The sequence below is a fragment of the Girardinichthys multiradiatus genome, chromosome 4 (assembly GCF_021462225.1).
Source record: "Girardinichthys multiradiatus isolate DD_20200921_A chromosome 4, DD_fGirMul_XY1, whole genome shotgun sequence".
Classification (NCBI taxonomy): Eukaryota; Metazoa; Chordata; class Actinopteri; order Cyprinodontiformes; family Goodeidae; genus Girardinichthys; species Girardinichthys multiradiatus.
In genome coordinates, this window is record NC_061797.1 from 31793754 (window position 1) to 31809950 (window position 16197).

The following is a 16197-nucleotide window of genomic DNA, read 5'->3' on the forward strand; positions in this document are numbered from 1 at the left end:
TATGAAATATTGCCTGATGCGTCACTGTTATTGACAGTCCATTTCAAAACTTTTCAACGAATCAGCTGTAAGTCACCAGTGTTTTATGTAACAGACTGGCCTCTCAATTTTAAAACTCGTGCCCCTAATGGCAGAATGGAAAGCTTCACAAGTGTTTACATTCTGGCATTTAAACCAGTTATACTGACGGCACCATCGTGTCTTGCAGGGAGTGTGTTTGTATCCTGCCTATGTTTCCCTGCGTCTTGGTGGGCAGTTTGAAGTAACGGATAACAGCTGGAGAGCAGTGGAAGCATATGAAGGGTTCTGTGGTTTTGTCTTGGAACAAAGGGATTTCTGTCCAAAAAAGGAACACAAGCTATTAGGAAATAAAACTTCGAACAGTTCTCTTATTTCACAGACAAGTTTAATTTTATTAACTTTACAAGCAGAAAGCTACTTTGTCTTTCACAATTCTGCTCTGAGTCAGTTTATAACTGGACAACCAGCACAGAGCACAAATTACCTAGCATACCAGATGCCATTTGTCTTTTTACTACATGCAAAAGAACATGCATGAAAGCTTCAATTCAATCCCAATTTACCTTAGACAGTAAAAAAACAAAGTGTTTTGCAGTTGCAAGCCAGTGGGAAACACTCCAGTCATTTTCTGAAACCAGTTAGAAGGCTTATTTGCACGTGATTTAAAACAATCCCAAAGAAACCACTAAAACGTGGCTGAGATTCCCATTTTAAAAAAAGCTCTCCAAACATCTGTTTTGACTTTTTGCAACAAAGAGAAGAAAAACCCAGAGTCATAAGTACCTCCTACTGCCACTAAAGCAGAATAAGATACTTTTAAGGTTTCCAGTTTCAAATATCCATTGCGTGAAACATTTTTATTGATGCTACTGCACAAGCACCAGATACGCATCCACTAGCAACCAACATGCAGGTTTGCTTTTGATGGAATCAGACCCATAATGTTGTCTAGGTCACTATGAGAACTTCTAAAATAACATTTTCCTCTTTAAGAGGAAGTATCAGTCTTTTCTTAATCAAAATATACATTCTGCCTTAGTGTCCCGCACCAAAGAAAATGGTTAAATAGTCATTAAATATTCCAACTCATAAAAGACAAATAAAAGTCACGGTTTTGCTCAGTCATCTGTTACCAACTACACAACTCCACTCCTTTGATCATTGTTTTTTAACTCTAGAATATAGAATTTGTTAACAATATAAATATTACTGCAACAACATGTTGATAGTAGATAATTTAGTTCCAAAGTACTGAACAAAAATCTCAGGATGAGCTTTATAAAACTGTCCCAGTAGCCTTCTCTTCTCCTTTATGGAGAATTTGGGGTCCTCGTGAACTGCCCGCAGCAGAGAAAGTATCTCCTCTTTAGTGGTTTTCTGTCCACTCTCTGAATATTCCTTAGCGCTAACCCTTGAGCAGTATGTTGTGCCTGCAGCGGAGGAACAGAGAGAAAAAAAAAAAGTCATATGATGCAGGGCAAATGATTTCTATACATCTTCAACAGTAGATAAACCTGCAAACCTGTAATCACGTCTGGATCTTTCCCCTTTACAATATTCCTCAGTCGTTCACTCACCATCTTGTGCAAGGAGATGGGAATCTGGTGGCAAACAAGGCACATATTAATGCATGAACTTTCTAGGTATCTTCACTACTAAAATGACCTTACACAGTCAAATTCGCTTACTTTAAACAGATCACGGTGGCTGTCCATCATGAACAGAACCATCAAGTCCACCTTGCCCTTCGAGAGCCTTCTGCTGTATACAATGGCGCTGGAGAAAGACCTCTTTACCGCCATTCGGTTCTCAATCTGGGAAGAGCATTCATGGTTAATGAGGATCAAAAGCAAACAGATAGCGGCACCCTGGATGCGGGAGCACCCACCTCTTTGTTGAGCTTCACCTCCTGTGGTTTGGCAGCAGTGGCCATGAATCTCAGGAGCCTTCGGAGCTCCTCTCGGCTGTGGGAGTCCTGCAGCGTCAGGCTCAGCTGCAGCGCCTCTAAAGCTAGTTCCAGCTTCCCATTAACTGATGACACAACAGGAAAAATAGTAAACTTCAAAACTGACTGAAAAGAACAGTTGTTTCACTACTAGGGTCTGGTTGGGCATGGGCCAATGAGGCATTCTTACAGTATGATAAAAATATGAAACTAAAATGTATAACATGATCTAATTGCTTTTATTTATAACAGACAGATTTAAAACAATTCCTCCTGCTGCTAAAATAGCCAAATGTATATAAGTTTTAATGACGCCCTTAATAAAGTTTATTTAATATTAATAACATATGTTGTATTGGAGCAAAAGTATAGTCTAAACACCTGCCAAATTTTGAAATACTTTTTAATTCAACGTGCTTCTTGTGCAGAATATTACGCTTTTTCCCGTTCTGCTCTTTATAGAGTAACACAAGTGTAAGCTATTAGCTGGTAAATAAGTCAGGACATCTGTTTGGCCAGCCTGAAAAACTTGTGTTAGATACATCAGCGTTATAGGCATCGTCTTAGGGGACCTTAGTCTCCACACCATGACTGTCTATGTTTTTTGCAACCAGAAATATTTCCAAACATCCAAATTTGTGTTTCTTGAAAGTTTGAAAGAAATTAGTGGCCTTCTTTAAGCCAGCTGACCATCAGTGTGCAGCAATACGTGGAGCAATACTCTATACTCAGGCACTTTCTCTGGCATCACAATAAAAAGCATTTTGTACTGTAGAAACTGTAGGAATGGCCCACGCCTAAATCTTCAAGAGTCTATTATGCAACAAATTGCCGCTTCACTGCTTACCGAGTAGTTCTGATATCCCAGAGTGGATATCAAAGAGACAGTTGTTAAGCAGAGGTGGCCGCTGCATCTGTCGGTAATGGCTAACCAGGACCTGGTAAAGCAGCCTCTTGCACTGGAGAAGGTCATCCACACCAGCAGCCAAACCACGACTGACCTCCACCACCAGCTCATCAGGCAGAAACTCCAGACAGTCCACTGCCACTGACATCCACTCATCAGCCCTGGGGGAGAGGGAGGGCAAGGAATTACTTTTACTCATGGATTTTATTTTCTGTACTTTAGCCCACTTTTTTTTATCTAAGTACAGGAGATATAAACAAGAAATAAAGACAGATGGCTGGGAGTTTAACTGTGGACGCTGCGATTTTTGCATATGGCCCTTAATCTACTTATCCCACCATGTGCAATTGTACTTTAATCACAGCTATCGATGTAAAGGATTTTAGGACACTTACATTTCATTAGAGAGCACAGACTTAGCCATTTGCAGGTTTAATCATGACAAAATTAAGAAAAATCTAAGTTTACAGATTTTAACATGTTTTTAATCAAAGGGACCCAAATAAAACAATAATGGTGAAAGATCACTGACCAAAAACTTTTAAAGTGTTGGACTCAAAGTGAGTCATAACGAAATGTAACTAATGGGTCTGAATATATTTCAGAATCTATGATAACGGGATTATTTGAATACCCATGGTTAATTGGTTACAATAGCTTTGAAAAACCTTTAATGTGTGCACATTTTGGGAAATTACCATTCAAAAGCAGTTAATTTAAGTTTTATTTAACGAGTTGTTTTCTTGAAAGGCAGGAAATTATAAAAGCACAAAAATTAGAAATGACTCATGCATGTTAAACATTTAAGTTTTGTTTTTTATAATTACACTTTTTCAACACAGATATACTCTTTCCAAATGTGACACCCAAAGGACTTCAGCAGTCATAACTGTAATCAGATGGCTCTTATAAATACTAAATGCATTTATCATAACTATGTATTTTTATACATTTCTGCACTGATGTCCAACATTAGTTAAAAAAATTAACTTTTTCAATAATGACTATAAAATGACTATTATTTTAAAACTGCAAGTTTTGAAATAAAAGGTACATTTCATTATATTATTGCCCACTTGATGTGGTTACTATATTGTTTTCAAAGAGGAGAAACCAGATGATCAAATTAATATACATTTTACATCCAAATATTGGGTGCATTTGATTATCTTAGCCCTTAGGTCTTTGAAGTATAAAGAAAATAGTTTCATAAACTTATAGATTATAACTCAAAGGTAAAGAAAAATTACAAACAAAAAGGTCAGTTTCTTTTTCCAGAAGTCACAGGACAGACTTTGGAGGACTTACTGTGCTTCACTGAAAGCTTTCAGAACTTCTCTGTCCAGGTAGCTTGTTGTACACAGCAGGTCCGGGTCACTCTCCATGCCATGCAGAGAGGATCGTGAAGTGACCTCGCCTTCTAACAAGCTCTCCAGCAGGGGGAGCTCTATGAGCTGCAGCAGTCTGGACACTGCCTGCTGGTGCCAAACTTCATGCAAACCTGCAAAAATAAAACACCCGAGTTTTACAGGCACGCATTTACCAATGAAGACGCATAATCAGATTAGTTTAAGTCATGGTCTGGTGTCTTGTCAGAAAGAAAATAAGCTTACACTCCTGCGAGAGGCCGAGATGGCTCATCTGGGGGGTGATGGTGGCGCTGAGGTTCAGGTTTCCCAGCACCTCCTCCAGTAACTTCTCTCTCTTCACTGGGGAGTGGGTGGAGTAGCTTGGTACTTCTTGGCTGATAGGTTACATAATGAGAGCAATCAGTGGAAATGATTTGGAAACTTGTTACAGGAACAGGCAGAATCAATAAGGCACAAAAGTTTCCTTGTACCTGTCATTCATTCACACACTGGTTCATAGAAAATGTTAACTTATTCTTCCAGAAATAAAAAAATTATTGTTTAAATAAAAGAGGATACTAAATGTTTTCATGATTGCTGCATCTGTGTGTTTAACGCCCATTAAAGGCCACCCATCCCAGGTGCAGAGACTCCTGGACATCCCTGAATCCAGCAAAAAGGTTCAACCCTACTCATAAAGCAAGGGAAAAGTTTAAACTATCCCCTTCATTGTATGTTTACAATGGATTTCCTGCCAATTGCCTTCCCACTCTTCCAGTTGAAACCCAACCCATAGCAACATCTCCTAATGTTTCCTTACTCACTGCCACAATGTTTATCTTCTGGGTTTCTTTTCAAATTTTTTTTACTGATTTCTGATGTTTCATAAAAGTAGTTATCAATCTCCTTTGTTTGTCTGTGTTTTTATCTTTTTGTAGTTGTTTTGTGCCATATTTGAAAAGTTTATTTTGTCCTTTCTGGAATTTTGCAGCTTTCTGGTCATATTGTGTTACTTCTTTAACATTTTATTTCATTTCACAGAAGAAACCTGACTATGCTGGGGTCCTTGGACCTGAACTCTTGATGACCTTTTTGATCTTTACAGTGTTGTGCTTATCAAATTAGTCTTCTTTTCATATAATTATTGTTTTTGGTTTTCAATCACATTTTGGCAAACTAGTCAGAGGATGTTAGCTGAAAATTAATAATAATTAATTAAGACACTGTTATTGTAAGTAAGGCTTCAGGCACCCAGTCTGGCACCATGCTGGATTTGGGAATAGCCTAAACTATCAGGAATAAGACGTTAGAGTATGATTTCATACCTTTCGCTTGTTAGCGTATAGCTGCTCTGGTTGATGTTCCGTGAGCCATAACAGCTCCCGATGGTACCAGTGGACTGAGAGCTAGTGTTGGTCAGAGCGGACGAGGAGCTGGTCACTGGAACCAAGAACCTGTACAAACTGACATTGCTGTCCTCAAACTTGTCTCTTTTCTTCTCCTTTCCAAACACTTTAACCCCCACTGATTCGAACACCTTAGAGTCCATGAGGGCCTGACAGAGGCGGACGGCCTTGTGACGAGGCACTGCTTCATCACCAAATAAGTGGCTGAGGGTGATATGTGACAGCACCACATCCACAGCTTCTGAGCCCAGGAAGCAGTCATTGTATGATTTCAGGTTGTGACGCCTGTGTTTCACCTCAACGTTGTTTTGAAGATTGGAAATGATGCTGTTCCAGATGTAGGTGGCCCGGAAAGGTTTCCCAGCCATGCTTTGTTCTAAAAGAAAAGAAATAGAGGATGGAAAAAATAAGGGACTGCCAGAGATGGAAAGGAGATAAGTTGTGAAATCAATGATGAAAAGCTGGAAGATGAAAGCAGTCTGGAGGCTCTGAAAAAATATGTTCTGTGCTGTAAGCTTTCCAGCTTGCAGTGTGTATGAAATAAAAAAAACACACACACACACCACCAAAACTTCTTAAATCCTTCCAAAACACACCTCTAGCAAGCTATGATGCACAAATCCTTATGTTAGACTAGATGGCAGGACGGAAACAATTGAAAAAGTGTCCAGCTGTATGAGACACAGTAGCAATCAGAGGTTATTGCTACTTTCCCAAACAAAACCCATTTTACAGGTTTTAAAAACAAGAATTACAATTGCAGCCATTTGAATTTGGGTGCAAATTCAAATGGGTGCAATTCTAGAAGGTAGAAAGGGTTACAATTTTACATAAAGGCTTAAATGTATATAGTGCCTTGCAAATGCATTAATACCTACTGAACTTGTTTTCATATTGTCAGTTGCAACCACACAAACTAAAATAGGTTTTATTAAGATTTTATAGATAGATCAACACAAGCAATTAAGTGGAAGAAAAATAATACACAGCCATCAATGTTTTATTTTCTGCAAATAAAAATGGTGTGCATTCATATATCAAGTCTCTTTGAATAAATACTTTGTAGAACCATCTTTCGCTGCAGCAGTTACAGCTGCAAGCCTTTTGGGGTATGACTCTACCTGCTTTGCATATCTAGAGACTAAAGATTTTGGTCATTCTCCTTAAAAAATAGCTCAAATTTAGTCAGACTGGATGGAGAGCACCTGTGGAGAAGCATTTTGAAGTGTTATCACTGATTCTCAGTTGACTTTAGGTCTGGACTTTGACTGGGACATTCCAACACATAAATATGCTTTGATCTAAACCATTTCATTGTAGCTCTGGCTGTATGCTTATAGGGTTGTTTTTCTATCCAAGATGAACCTTCCCACAAGGGTCAAGTCTTTTACAGCCTTTAACGGGTTTCACTCCAGGGTTCTAAATGTTTTCTTTCACATCTTTTATTTCAACAATGAATTTCTTCTTGCCACTCTTCCATAAAGACCAGATTTGATTACCACCCAACTAACCGATTCTTTCACCTAAAGTGTGTTTCTCTGCAGCTCCTCCAAAGCAATCAGTTCAGGTTAGTTCTTTATTGTCTAACAGAAGGAAATTTGGTGCATGGCAGCAGTCAAACACAGTCAAAGCCTATTCCATACATGTCAACACAATCTCCACATAATATTTAACCATATCAACAATAAACAGTTAAACATTCTGAAATGTGCCAAGCTTGGTCAAATTAGATTAAGAGCTTTAATTGCAATTGGGACAAAAGAATACTTGTCCCACTTGCACCTTATAGTTGGCAACCTGTACCTTCGGCCTGAAGGAAGGAGAACAAATTCCTCTAAAAGGGTTGGTATCTGCTGGCTAGGAAGGTTTTGGCCTTTTTCACAATCTGTTCCAGATATCAGACAGGGGGTGCTGTTAAATACCAATTATTTTGCTGGAAGTTTTTACAAGATTAAACAGACAGTTGTTATTTTTCAAGGACAAGTTGCCATACCAAAAAAAACAAAATCGTCTAAAAACATTATGTCGATTTTAAAGTGGCTACTTCTCCGGACAATGCCTTCAGGCTGGTCGGTCAATCTAAGACAGCCATGTCAATGCAGGTTTTGAGGGTGCCATGCTTTTTTCAATTTTCAGATGTATCGAAACGAGCTCTGTGAGATGTACAAAGCTTGGAAATTGTTCTATAACCTAACTCTGCTCTAAACATCTTCAAAATTGTCACCCTGAACTGTCAGCTGTGTTCCTTGGTTTCCATGATGCTTTTTGTTTTCTAATGTTCTTTGGCAAACCTCTGAGACCTTCATAAAGCAGCTTTATTTATAGAAAGATTTACTTACTCAGATATCTACATGCTAATTAGGAAACTTCTGAAGGCAATTGGTTGCACTCAAATTTTATTTAGGAGCATCACAGAAAAGGAAGCTAAAACATACATGCTGTACTTTTTTGATTTTTATTTGTAAAAGAATGATGAAAAGAACCAATTGGACAGCATGATGTCCCTCTCAGGTAAAAGACCATGATAGAAAGTAAGGAAAAAAACAACCAAATGCCTCAAATTGAACTCTGAAAGTACTTCAGAACACATTAAAACTACTGATGAAAGATCTTTTTAAAACATTACAAAAGATTCTGATTCATTGGTTGAAAGAGGAAATAAAATTCTTCAGTTAAATGATTCCTGAACCATTTTTATTTACGTATTGTATGTTTAAATAATCTATTCATCTTTCCAAAACTCGATTCTATTTTGTTAGTCCACAATTGAAGCATTGGTTTTTTAAAGCTCTGTTTAAGCCAAATTCTCAGAAACTTCTGTGAACTCTGCTTTCCTCTAGCTCTACCCTGCATACACTCCCTGTCCCCTGAGTTCCTGCATGTGGGTGTCCAGAATCAGGATGGAAGCTAAGCAACAGAGCCCTGAAATGATAGTTGCACTGAATAATGAACACTCAATGCAGGCTAAAAACATAGTACATGTCCCTGCACTGGTATTACATCAAATAATTCAAATGTAGATATGTTGATAATTATGCATTTGTGAGCCTTGATAGCTTGTGTCATCCCCCGGTGAGCCAGACTTATTAAAGAAAGCAGCGCAGGCCTTGGTGAGATCTTAGCATCTCACAACAGGAAGCTTTTAAAGCCTTCTGAACAAATGTTAGGGAGGGATGTGAGGGGCTCACTGAGGACATAAATCGGGCTCTGACAGACTCCGTGTTTTGATAATACAACATGACAAATGTAATTACAGACCCATCTGGGAAGCTTGAAGACAGAAAAAAAGAGCACTGGAACAGTGCAGCAGGAAAAGCAGATGTTCTTGTATCAAAGCTACAGAGGATGGTGATTGTGGGTGATCTGCTGATTAATGAGATGAGTCTACGTCAAACTGTGTCTTCCTCTGGGGGAGAAGAAACTGTCTTGGACTGAGGATTTGCATATTAGGAAAAAACATTTTGGACGGCAGCAGCTGTTCAAGGAAGAACACTTTGCAACAGTTTGCATAAGAAAACTAAAGCTGAGTGCAATAGGAAGGTGTTACAATGAATGAAAGAAACTCAAACTGAACCTGCTATAGGTTATGGCGAAGATAATCAGAAAAGACTCTAATTTGGAGTTAGGGAAAGACCATCTGCAGAAAGTCCAAAGGGGGTCTGGGGATTACTGTGCCGCTATAAATCCAGCTCTTATCAATATCTGATGAAGCTTGTTAAAAAAATACAGTCTTGCAGAAACTAAGTGTGTTTGAGTTCAGGTCACAGACTGATGGTCAGACCTTCACCTTTGAGATTTTCTGGTAAAAAAGCAAAATTCATAGTTCTATTAATTATTTTAAGTTGTCCAGGTCCTAAAGAAGCAAAGTAGCCTCAGACCATCACACTGCTACCCCTTTGTTTGACTGTTGGTTTTAGTTTTTTTAAAGGCTATGTTAATTTTACACCAGATATAAAGGGACACACACTTTCCAGAAATGTCCCATTTAATCCCGTCTACAGAATATTTTCAGAAAAGTATTGGGTATCATTGGATGGTTTTGGGTCATTGAAAGACTGACCTTTGTGTTCTTTTTGGCTAGCGGTGTATGCATCTTGGGACTCTCCCATTTAAGAATATTTTGCCCCGTCTGTTTCTTAATGTTGAATCATGAACACTAACATTAACTGAGGGAAGTCAGACCTGCAGTAATTTAGATGCTGTTCTGGGTTATTTTGTGACCTCCCGGACGCACTCTTGAAGTAATTATGGTATGTCAGCCACTGCTGAGATGGTTGACCACTGTTCCATGTTTTTGTCACTGTGGTTCATGGGAGTCTGAAAGCCTTAGAAATAGCTCTGTAACCCTTTCAAGACGGATGGATGTCAATGACTTTATTTCTCATCAGTTCTTGAATTTCTCTAAGTTGTGGCTGTGTTTTTAAGATTTTTTAGCCTACTTCATGCTGTCATACAGGTTCTATTTAAATGATTTCTTGATACAAGTCAAGCGGTAATTTTTGTTTCCACCTAATAAATAAAATCATCAGGTTTATTTGGGTTATCGTTTGTGATATTAAATTTCCTTTGATTATCTGCAACAGTCAAGTCTGACAGAAAAGCAAAAACAAGAAAAATATGGAGGAGGTCAAGTGGGTCAGAACAATTCTGGGAACTCTGCTCAGCTCTGTCACCTCCTGTCTGGCGCTAGGCTGACACTGAGCCCAGTTTGCATAGCAAAAGCCAGTTCTCCTTCAGTGTTGGGATTTCTCTTTTCTTTCCATACAAAAACAGGAGCACAGGACCAATCCGAGCAGACTATGCTGCGGATCGGCAAATGGCCCAACCTCTCATGCGACGTTCAGCGCGCCATGTGTTTGCACACATCAGCAGAGGTAAATAATCGCACAGGGAGCGGCATGCGTCCCATTAGGGGAATCCCATTGCTACCGCTTTGAATGTCTGCATTGCGACTGCCAACACTAATATGAGAATAAGTGAATCGACATATAGGAAGCAAATGAATCCTGGGGATAAAAACGCAGCGTGGCAATGTCTGATCACAGCCAGTGGAACATCTTCATTCCTTCAGCAAGTTAAAACCAGTCAGATGAACAGATCTGGCTTCAGGGCGCAGCTTGAACATCGCTGGGTTATTGGCCCACATGAATTTAAACCCCTATATCCTGTGCAGAGTATTATGCTAAATAACCTTTTTTTGTAGCCGTGTGACACAAACACGCCACAGACTGAGCCTGCTGAATTTGCGCAAAGCGAATGTCAAACAGACCATTTCTGAAAACAAATATTGCTCTTATGAAATGGATTCAGATCATTAGATAAACATTAAAATTATTTGCATTCATTGTAAAGCCTTTCTGGAGGACTCTTCTGTCGTGATCTCGAGGAGTGTCTCCATGGATTTGTTTCTTCCGTGTCTATGTTCTCTAGTTGTTATTGTAGTTCACTGATTGTAGAGATTCTTGTTTCATTTTTGAGTTTAGATATTCCAGCTACTTCCCTGACTTCTCCGTGACCCTGCTCATCTGTGTTAATTGGCCTCCATCCTTCTGTTCTGCAGTCTCCCTGCCACAGCTGCTCCTCATCTGATTAGATGGTCATTTAACCGGTCATTTCTCCACCCTGCCTCCATATATAAGCTATTTGGTTTTAATGGTTCGTCACGGGATTCTATTGTTTGCCTGCCTGCTCCATGCCAGTCTACCTGGTTTCCATGTCCGACGCCCTTTTCTGTAAGTTACAAGTTCTGTTATTAACCATTTCTACTTGAAATGCCGCTTCCAAGCTCCTTTGTCTTTTGATCCTACTAACAATCCACTCGACATGACATCTTCACACTTAAACGCTTTATGATTTAGATGAATCCGTTTATTCTACATACTCACATCAATATGTTTTAATTTCTAACATGTAAAATAACATTATGTGTGAGGAATAATAAGCGTCGACTGATTTTCGCTGTGCGTAAAAAGATTGGCTAAAATCCTCGCATTTACGCAACAGGTGATGACAGAAACAAGTCAAAATGCTCCATTACATTAAAACCCGAGAATAACAAATAAAACAGCGCATGATTCATGATCAAAACCAATAAATCGCGATTACCTGGTCGTCTTGTGGCCGTGCGGACAGCCATCCATCCACACCATGTCCCTGTGCTTACCAAATCAAGACGTGACGCAAGGATCCCGACAGCAGGCATCGCCGAAACTACTGCCCCTCCCTCCCCAACAATACCATGCATTATTCAAGTCCCAATCACAGTCCCTCCTCACAATAAGCCCTCCTACTGACCTCCAGAACTTTAACAAGAAGCGCATTTTGGGGCATCTCCCCCAGCTGAAACTGCTGAGGGCAGATTTTCAGACATTTTTACTGTAACAGGTAGAGCACGAATGAAGGAATTTGTCAGGGTTGAATTTCAATCATGACCACTGTCTTCTGAATTCTAAATTAGTCTAATTGGTTCTTATATTGAACTTGAAGAACGACAACAACAACAAAAAAAAAAGAAAAGAAAAACAGGAGTTTCTTTAGAGACTTTCATGCCCTTGAAGTCCCCAATCATGGAGACAAATTTGACCCGGTTAGACCCACATAAGGAGATCTTGTGGATCCACAAGAGAAGAAAAGGCAAACTTATTGATTCTGATTTCAGCTAAAAAGCACACAATGTAAACGAGACATGTTGGGAAAATGTTTTCCTTCCTCCTTCACCCAAGACAACTAAATGCGTCAGAGGAGAGGCTTGGAGCATGTGACTGAAGGTGCCTCAGTTGATATGTGTTGATGCTTCCATTTTAGATGGTCTACATAGTCTGAAAGAGCACAAAGGCGGCCATCTACTTTACAATCTGAAGCTCTTTAAGTGCAACAGTAAGATGAGACAGTAAAAGTCACTGAAAAGGAGGACTGAAGTTGTTACGAGGAGGAATGAGTTGAGGGTGCAAAGGGTGAGGCATGCAACTGGGACAAACCGGTTTGATCACAATCCTTCAGGCATTTTCAACGTAAACATATTAGCCTTCTTTTGTTTGTCATTCTTTGCAGTGAAAATATAAGGATTTCTTGTACATTAAAAGCACTTGAAACATAGCCATAGGAAAATTAATTTAAAATGCTGAGCAAAGCATTGAAGGAACCGTCTCAATGTATGGAAGCTCTGAAGCAAGGAGACTCTTTATTGGAATCTTTAAAAGGTGATTTCACAAATCTTACAGAAGAAACCTTGTTAAACTGTTTGCCTTTCTTTGGATTTCTGTGGTGTTTTGGAAATCTGTACACAGAAGCAAAAGTCTGATGTCTCTGCTACAGTTGACTGTTTTTTCAGATCTGAGCCTTGTCAGTTGATTGCCTGATTTAATAATCAGGCTTGTGTCATTGGAAGACAATTTTAAAGTATGCAGATCACAAACATCTTTATATTGCTGCATCTCCTGATTGTACAAGCTGGATGAGAAGCTTTATAACTCAATCTTATATCTCAATAACAACATTTTCTACCACTCAACATAGACTGAAATTTTTTTTTTCTCAAGCCAACACCAATGAATTAACCCTAGCTTTTGATAGATGTTGACTGGATTGTGGTGCTCTTTTGTCTGGCAATCCTTAAAACAAATCCCAATTGCAATTCCTCCAAAACTCAACAAGAACCAAAAAATTCATACCTACTTTCCACTCCCCTGTCCAGGGTGTACCCCGCCTCTCGCCCACAGATTGCTGGAGATAGGCACCAGCTCCCCCGCGACCCACTATGGAATAAGCAGTAGAAAATGACTGACTGACTGACTTTCCACTCCCTGAACATCAGGTTTTTAAATATTTTAATTTATTTCATGAATTATTTAGACCCCAGCCAGGGGTCTTTCTGCATGGAGTTTGCATGTTCTCCCTGTGCATGCATGGGTTCTCACCGGGTACTCTGGCTTTCCCCCACAGCCCAAAGCCATGCCTGTTAGGTTAATTGGTCTCTCTAAATTGCCCTTAGGTGTGTGTGTGTGTGAATGAGTGAGTGTGTGCGTGGTTGTTTGTGTGTTGCCCTGTGATGGATTGGCAACCTGTCCAGGGTGTACCCCGCCTCTCGCCCATAGACTGCTGGATATAGGCACCAGCTTCCCTGTGACCCACTATGGAAGAAGCGGTAGAAAATGACTGACTGACTTTTCAGTTTAAGAAATCTGATTTTATTTTGTTTCTGTATGTTTTATGTTCTCCATTGTTTTCTTGTAAACATGGGGGAGACAATTAATAGTGCTTTCTCCTCAACAGTTTGTTACAGTTGACAGATTCAATAGGTTTTAGTGCATATTAACCTCGTTTAAAATGTTTCTTTTAGGGCATGAGGGAGGGCACTGTTCCAATCCTGAAAAGCACAATTTGTTCCACAACATTTTACGGTGTTATACCTATTAAAGCCTGACTGAGAAACTGGATTTCAGTGCCATCGTTATTCCATGTGTGTAATCTTGCACCTCTAAGAAGAGGTGTCCCTCTGGTTTATGGGTCCAACTGCTGGCTTCTAATTACACAATTTGCATTTGACATTGTTGAAAAAGAAGATCTTCCCTAATTAATTAGTGTACATAATTAGAAGTTTTAATCTAGATGGATGAGAAGCAAATTAATAGTAACTTCGTTTTATGAGAGTCAAAAGTTACTAAAAATAAAAATTGTATTTACACGTAGAAACAAAGGGAACAGCTGAATACATCAAAGGTTTACTTTTATACAAAGAAAACCATTAATGGTTCATTGTGAAAATGAAAGTTGTTAACAGTATAAAATCCTGTTAAGCTGGTATATTATTGCTTTAGCTTTAAAAATGAGTAGAAAGCCTCAGACTTTTCTGTTGCTGTAGACTTCTTTCACACATTCTGGAGGAAATGGAAACCAGTTAATGCCAGGAATTGCAAGTTGGGGGTTGAACTGGTTTTACGGCTCTTCCTGTGAATGAGCTGCGGCATGATGTGCGGGTATTTTGTAAACAAGACAGGAAGAAAAAGACGGGATGCAATCGTCATTCTACTCCACAAGTTCAGCTCAATATTTACTCTTCTGCTGCTTTCATTGTGCCTGCAAGGATTTTCATACTTATTGTTTATACTATTTATTAGTCATAAAGTCAAGTTTTGCCTGTGATTAAGATGACAAATATCCTTGGAAATGTTTTGCAGAAGATGCCATTCAAATGCAAGGTACAGGAATTTTACTGAGCCTTTCTAGCCCATAAATATATTTTCATCTGTCCCATTTCAGTGCAGCTCTGGCTGTAAGCTGATAGTCTTTGACGTGCTGGAAGGCGAACTTCTGTCTTTTCAAGCCTCTAATAGGTTTTCTTCCATCTATATTCCCATTAACTCTGATGAGATTCCCTGTCTCAGCTGAACAAGAGTAACCTGACATCATGATGTAGTCAACACCACGTATCACTGTGGGGATGGTGTTTTCATGCTTGTTGCCACACATAACACTTTGCATGCAGCATTAAATAAGTTTAATTTTGGTCTTATCTGACCAGAGCACCTTCTTCTACAGGTCCTTCTCAAAATATTAGCATATTGTGATAAAGTTAATTATTTTCCATAATGTCATGATGAAAATTTAACATTCATATATTTTAGATTCATTGCACACTAACTGAAATATTTCAGGTCTTTTATTGTCTTAATACGGATGATTTTGGCATACAGCTCATGAAAACCATAAATTCCTATCTCACAAAATTAGCATATTTCATCCGACCAATAAAAGAAAAGTGTTTTTAATACAAAAAACATCAACCTTCAAATAATCATGTACAGTTATGCACTCAATACTTGGTCAGGAATCCTTTGGCAGAAATGACTGCTTCAATGCGGCGTGGCATGGAGGCAATCAGCCTGTGGCACTGCTGAGGTCTTATGGAGGCCCAGGATGCTTCGATAGCGGCCTTTAGCTCATCCAGAGTGTTGGGTCTTGAGTCTCTCAACGTTCTCTTCACAATATCCCACAGATTCTCTATGGGGTTCAGGTCAGGAGAGTTGGCAGGCCAATTGAGCACAGTGATACCATGGTCAGTAATCCATTTACCAGTGGTTTTGGCACTGTGAGCAGGTGCCAGGTCGTGTTGAAAAATGAAATCTTCATCTCCATAAAGCTTTTCAGCAGATGGAAGCATGAAGTGCTCCAAAATCTCCTGATAGCTAGCTGCATTGACCCTGCCCTTGATAAAACACAGTGGACCAACACCAGCAGCTGACACGGCACCCCAGACCATCACTGACTGTGGGTACTTGACACTGGACTTCTGGCATTTTGGCATTTCCTTCTCCCCAGTCTTCCTCCAGACTCTGGCACCTTGATTTCCGAATGACATGCAGAATTTGCTTTCATCCGAAAAAAGTACTTTGGACCACTGAGCAAAAGTCCAGTGCTGCTTCTCTGTAGCCCAGGTCAGGTGCTTCTGCCGCTGTTTCTGGTTCAAAAGTGGCTTGACCTGGGGAATGCGGCACCTTTAGCCCATTTCCTGCACACGCCTGTGCACGGTGGCTCTGGATGTTTCTACTCCAGACTCAGTCCACTGCTTCC

At 39.6% G+C, this 16197-nt stretch overlaps 1 protein-coding gene across 1 annotated transcript; it reads right to left on the minus strand.

Annotated features, from left to right (window-relative positions):
- Positions 1 to 389: 389 nt before the first annotated feature.
- depdc7a (DEP domain containing 7, paralog a) lies at positions 390 to 11885 on the minus strand. The gene is made up of 9 exons (XM_047363281.1): positions 11734 to 11885; positions 5548 to 6004; positions 4487 to 4617; positions 4182 to 4374; positions 2814 to 3034; positions 1910 to 2052; positions 1710 to 1835; positions 1544 to 1622; positions 390 to 1451 (listed from the first exon to the last, which is right to left on the minus strand). The coding sequence occupies exons 1-9, from the start codon at positions 11870 to 11872 to the stop codon at positions 1228 to 1230; spliced, it is 1713 nt and encodes a 570-aa protein (XP_047219237.1). The 5' UTR covers positions 11873 to 11885; the 3' UTR covers positions 390 to 1227.
- Positions 11886 to 16197: the final 4312 nt, after the last annotated feature.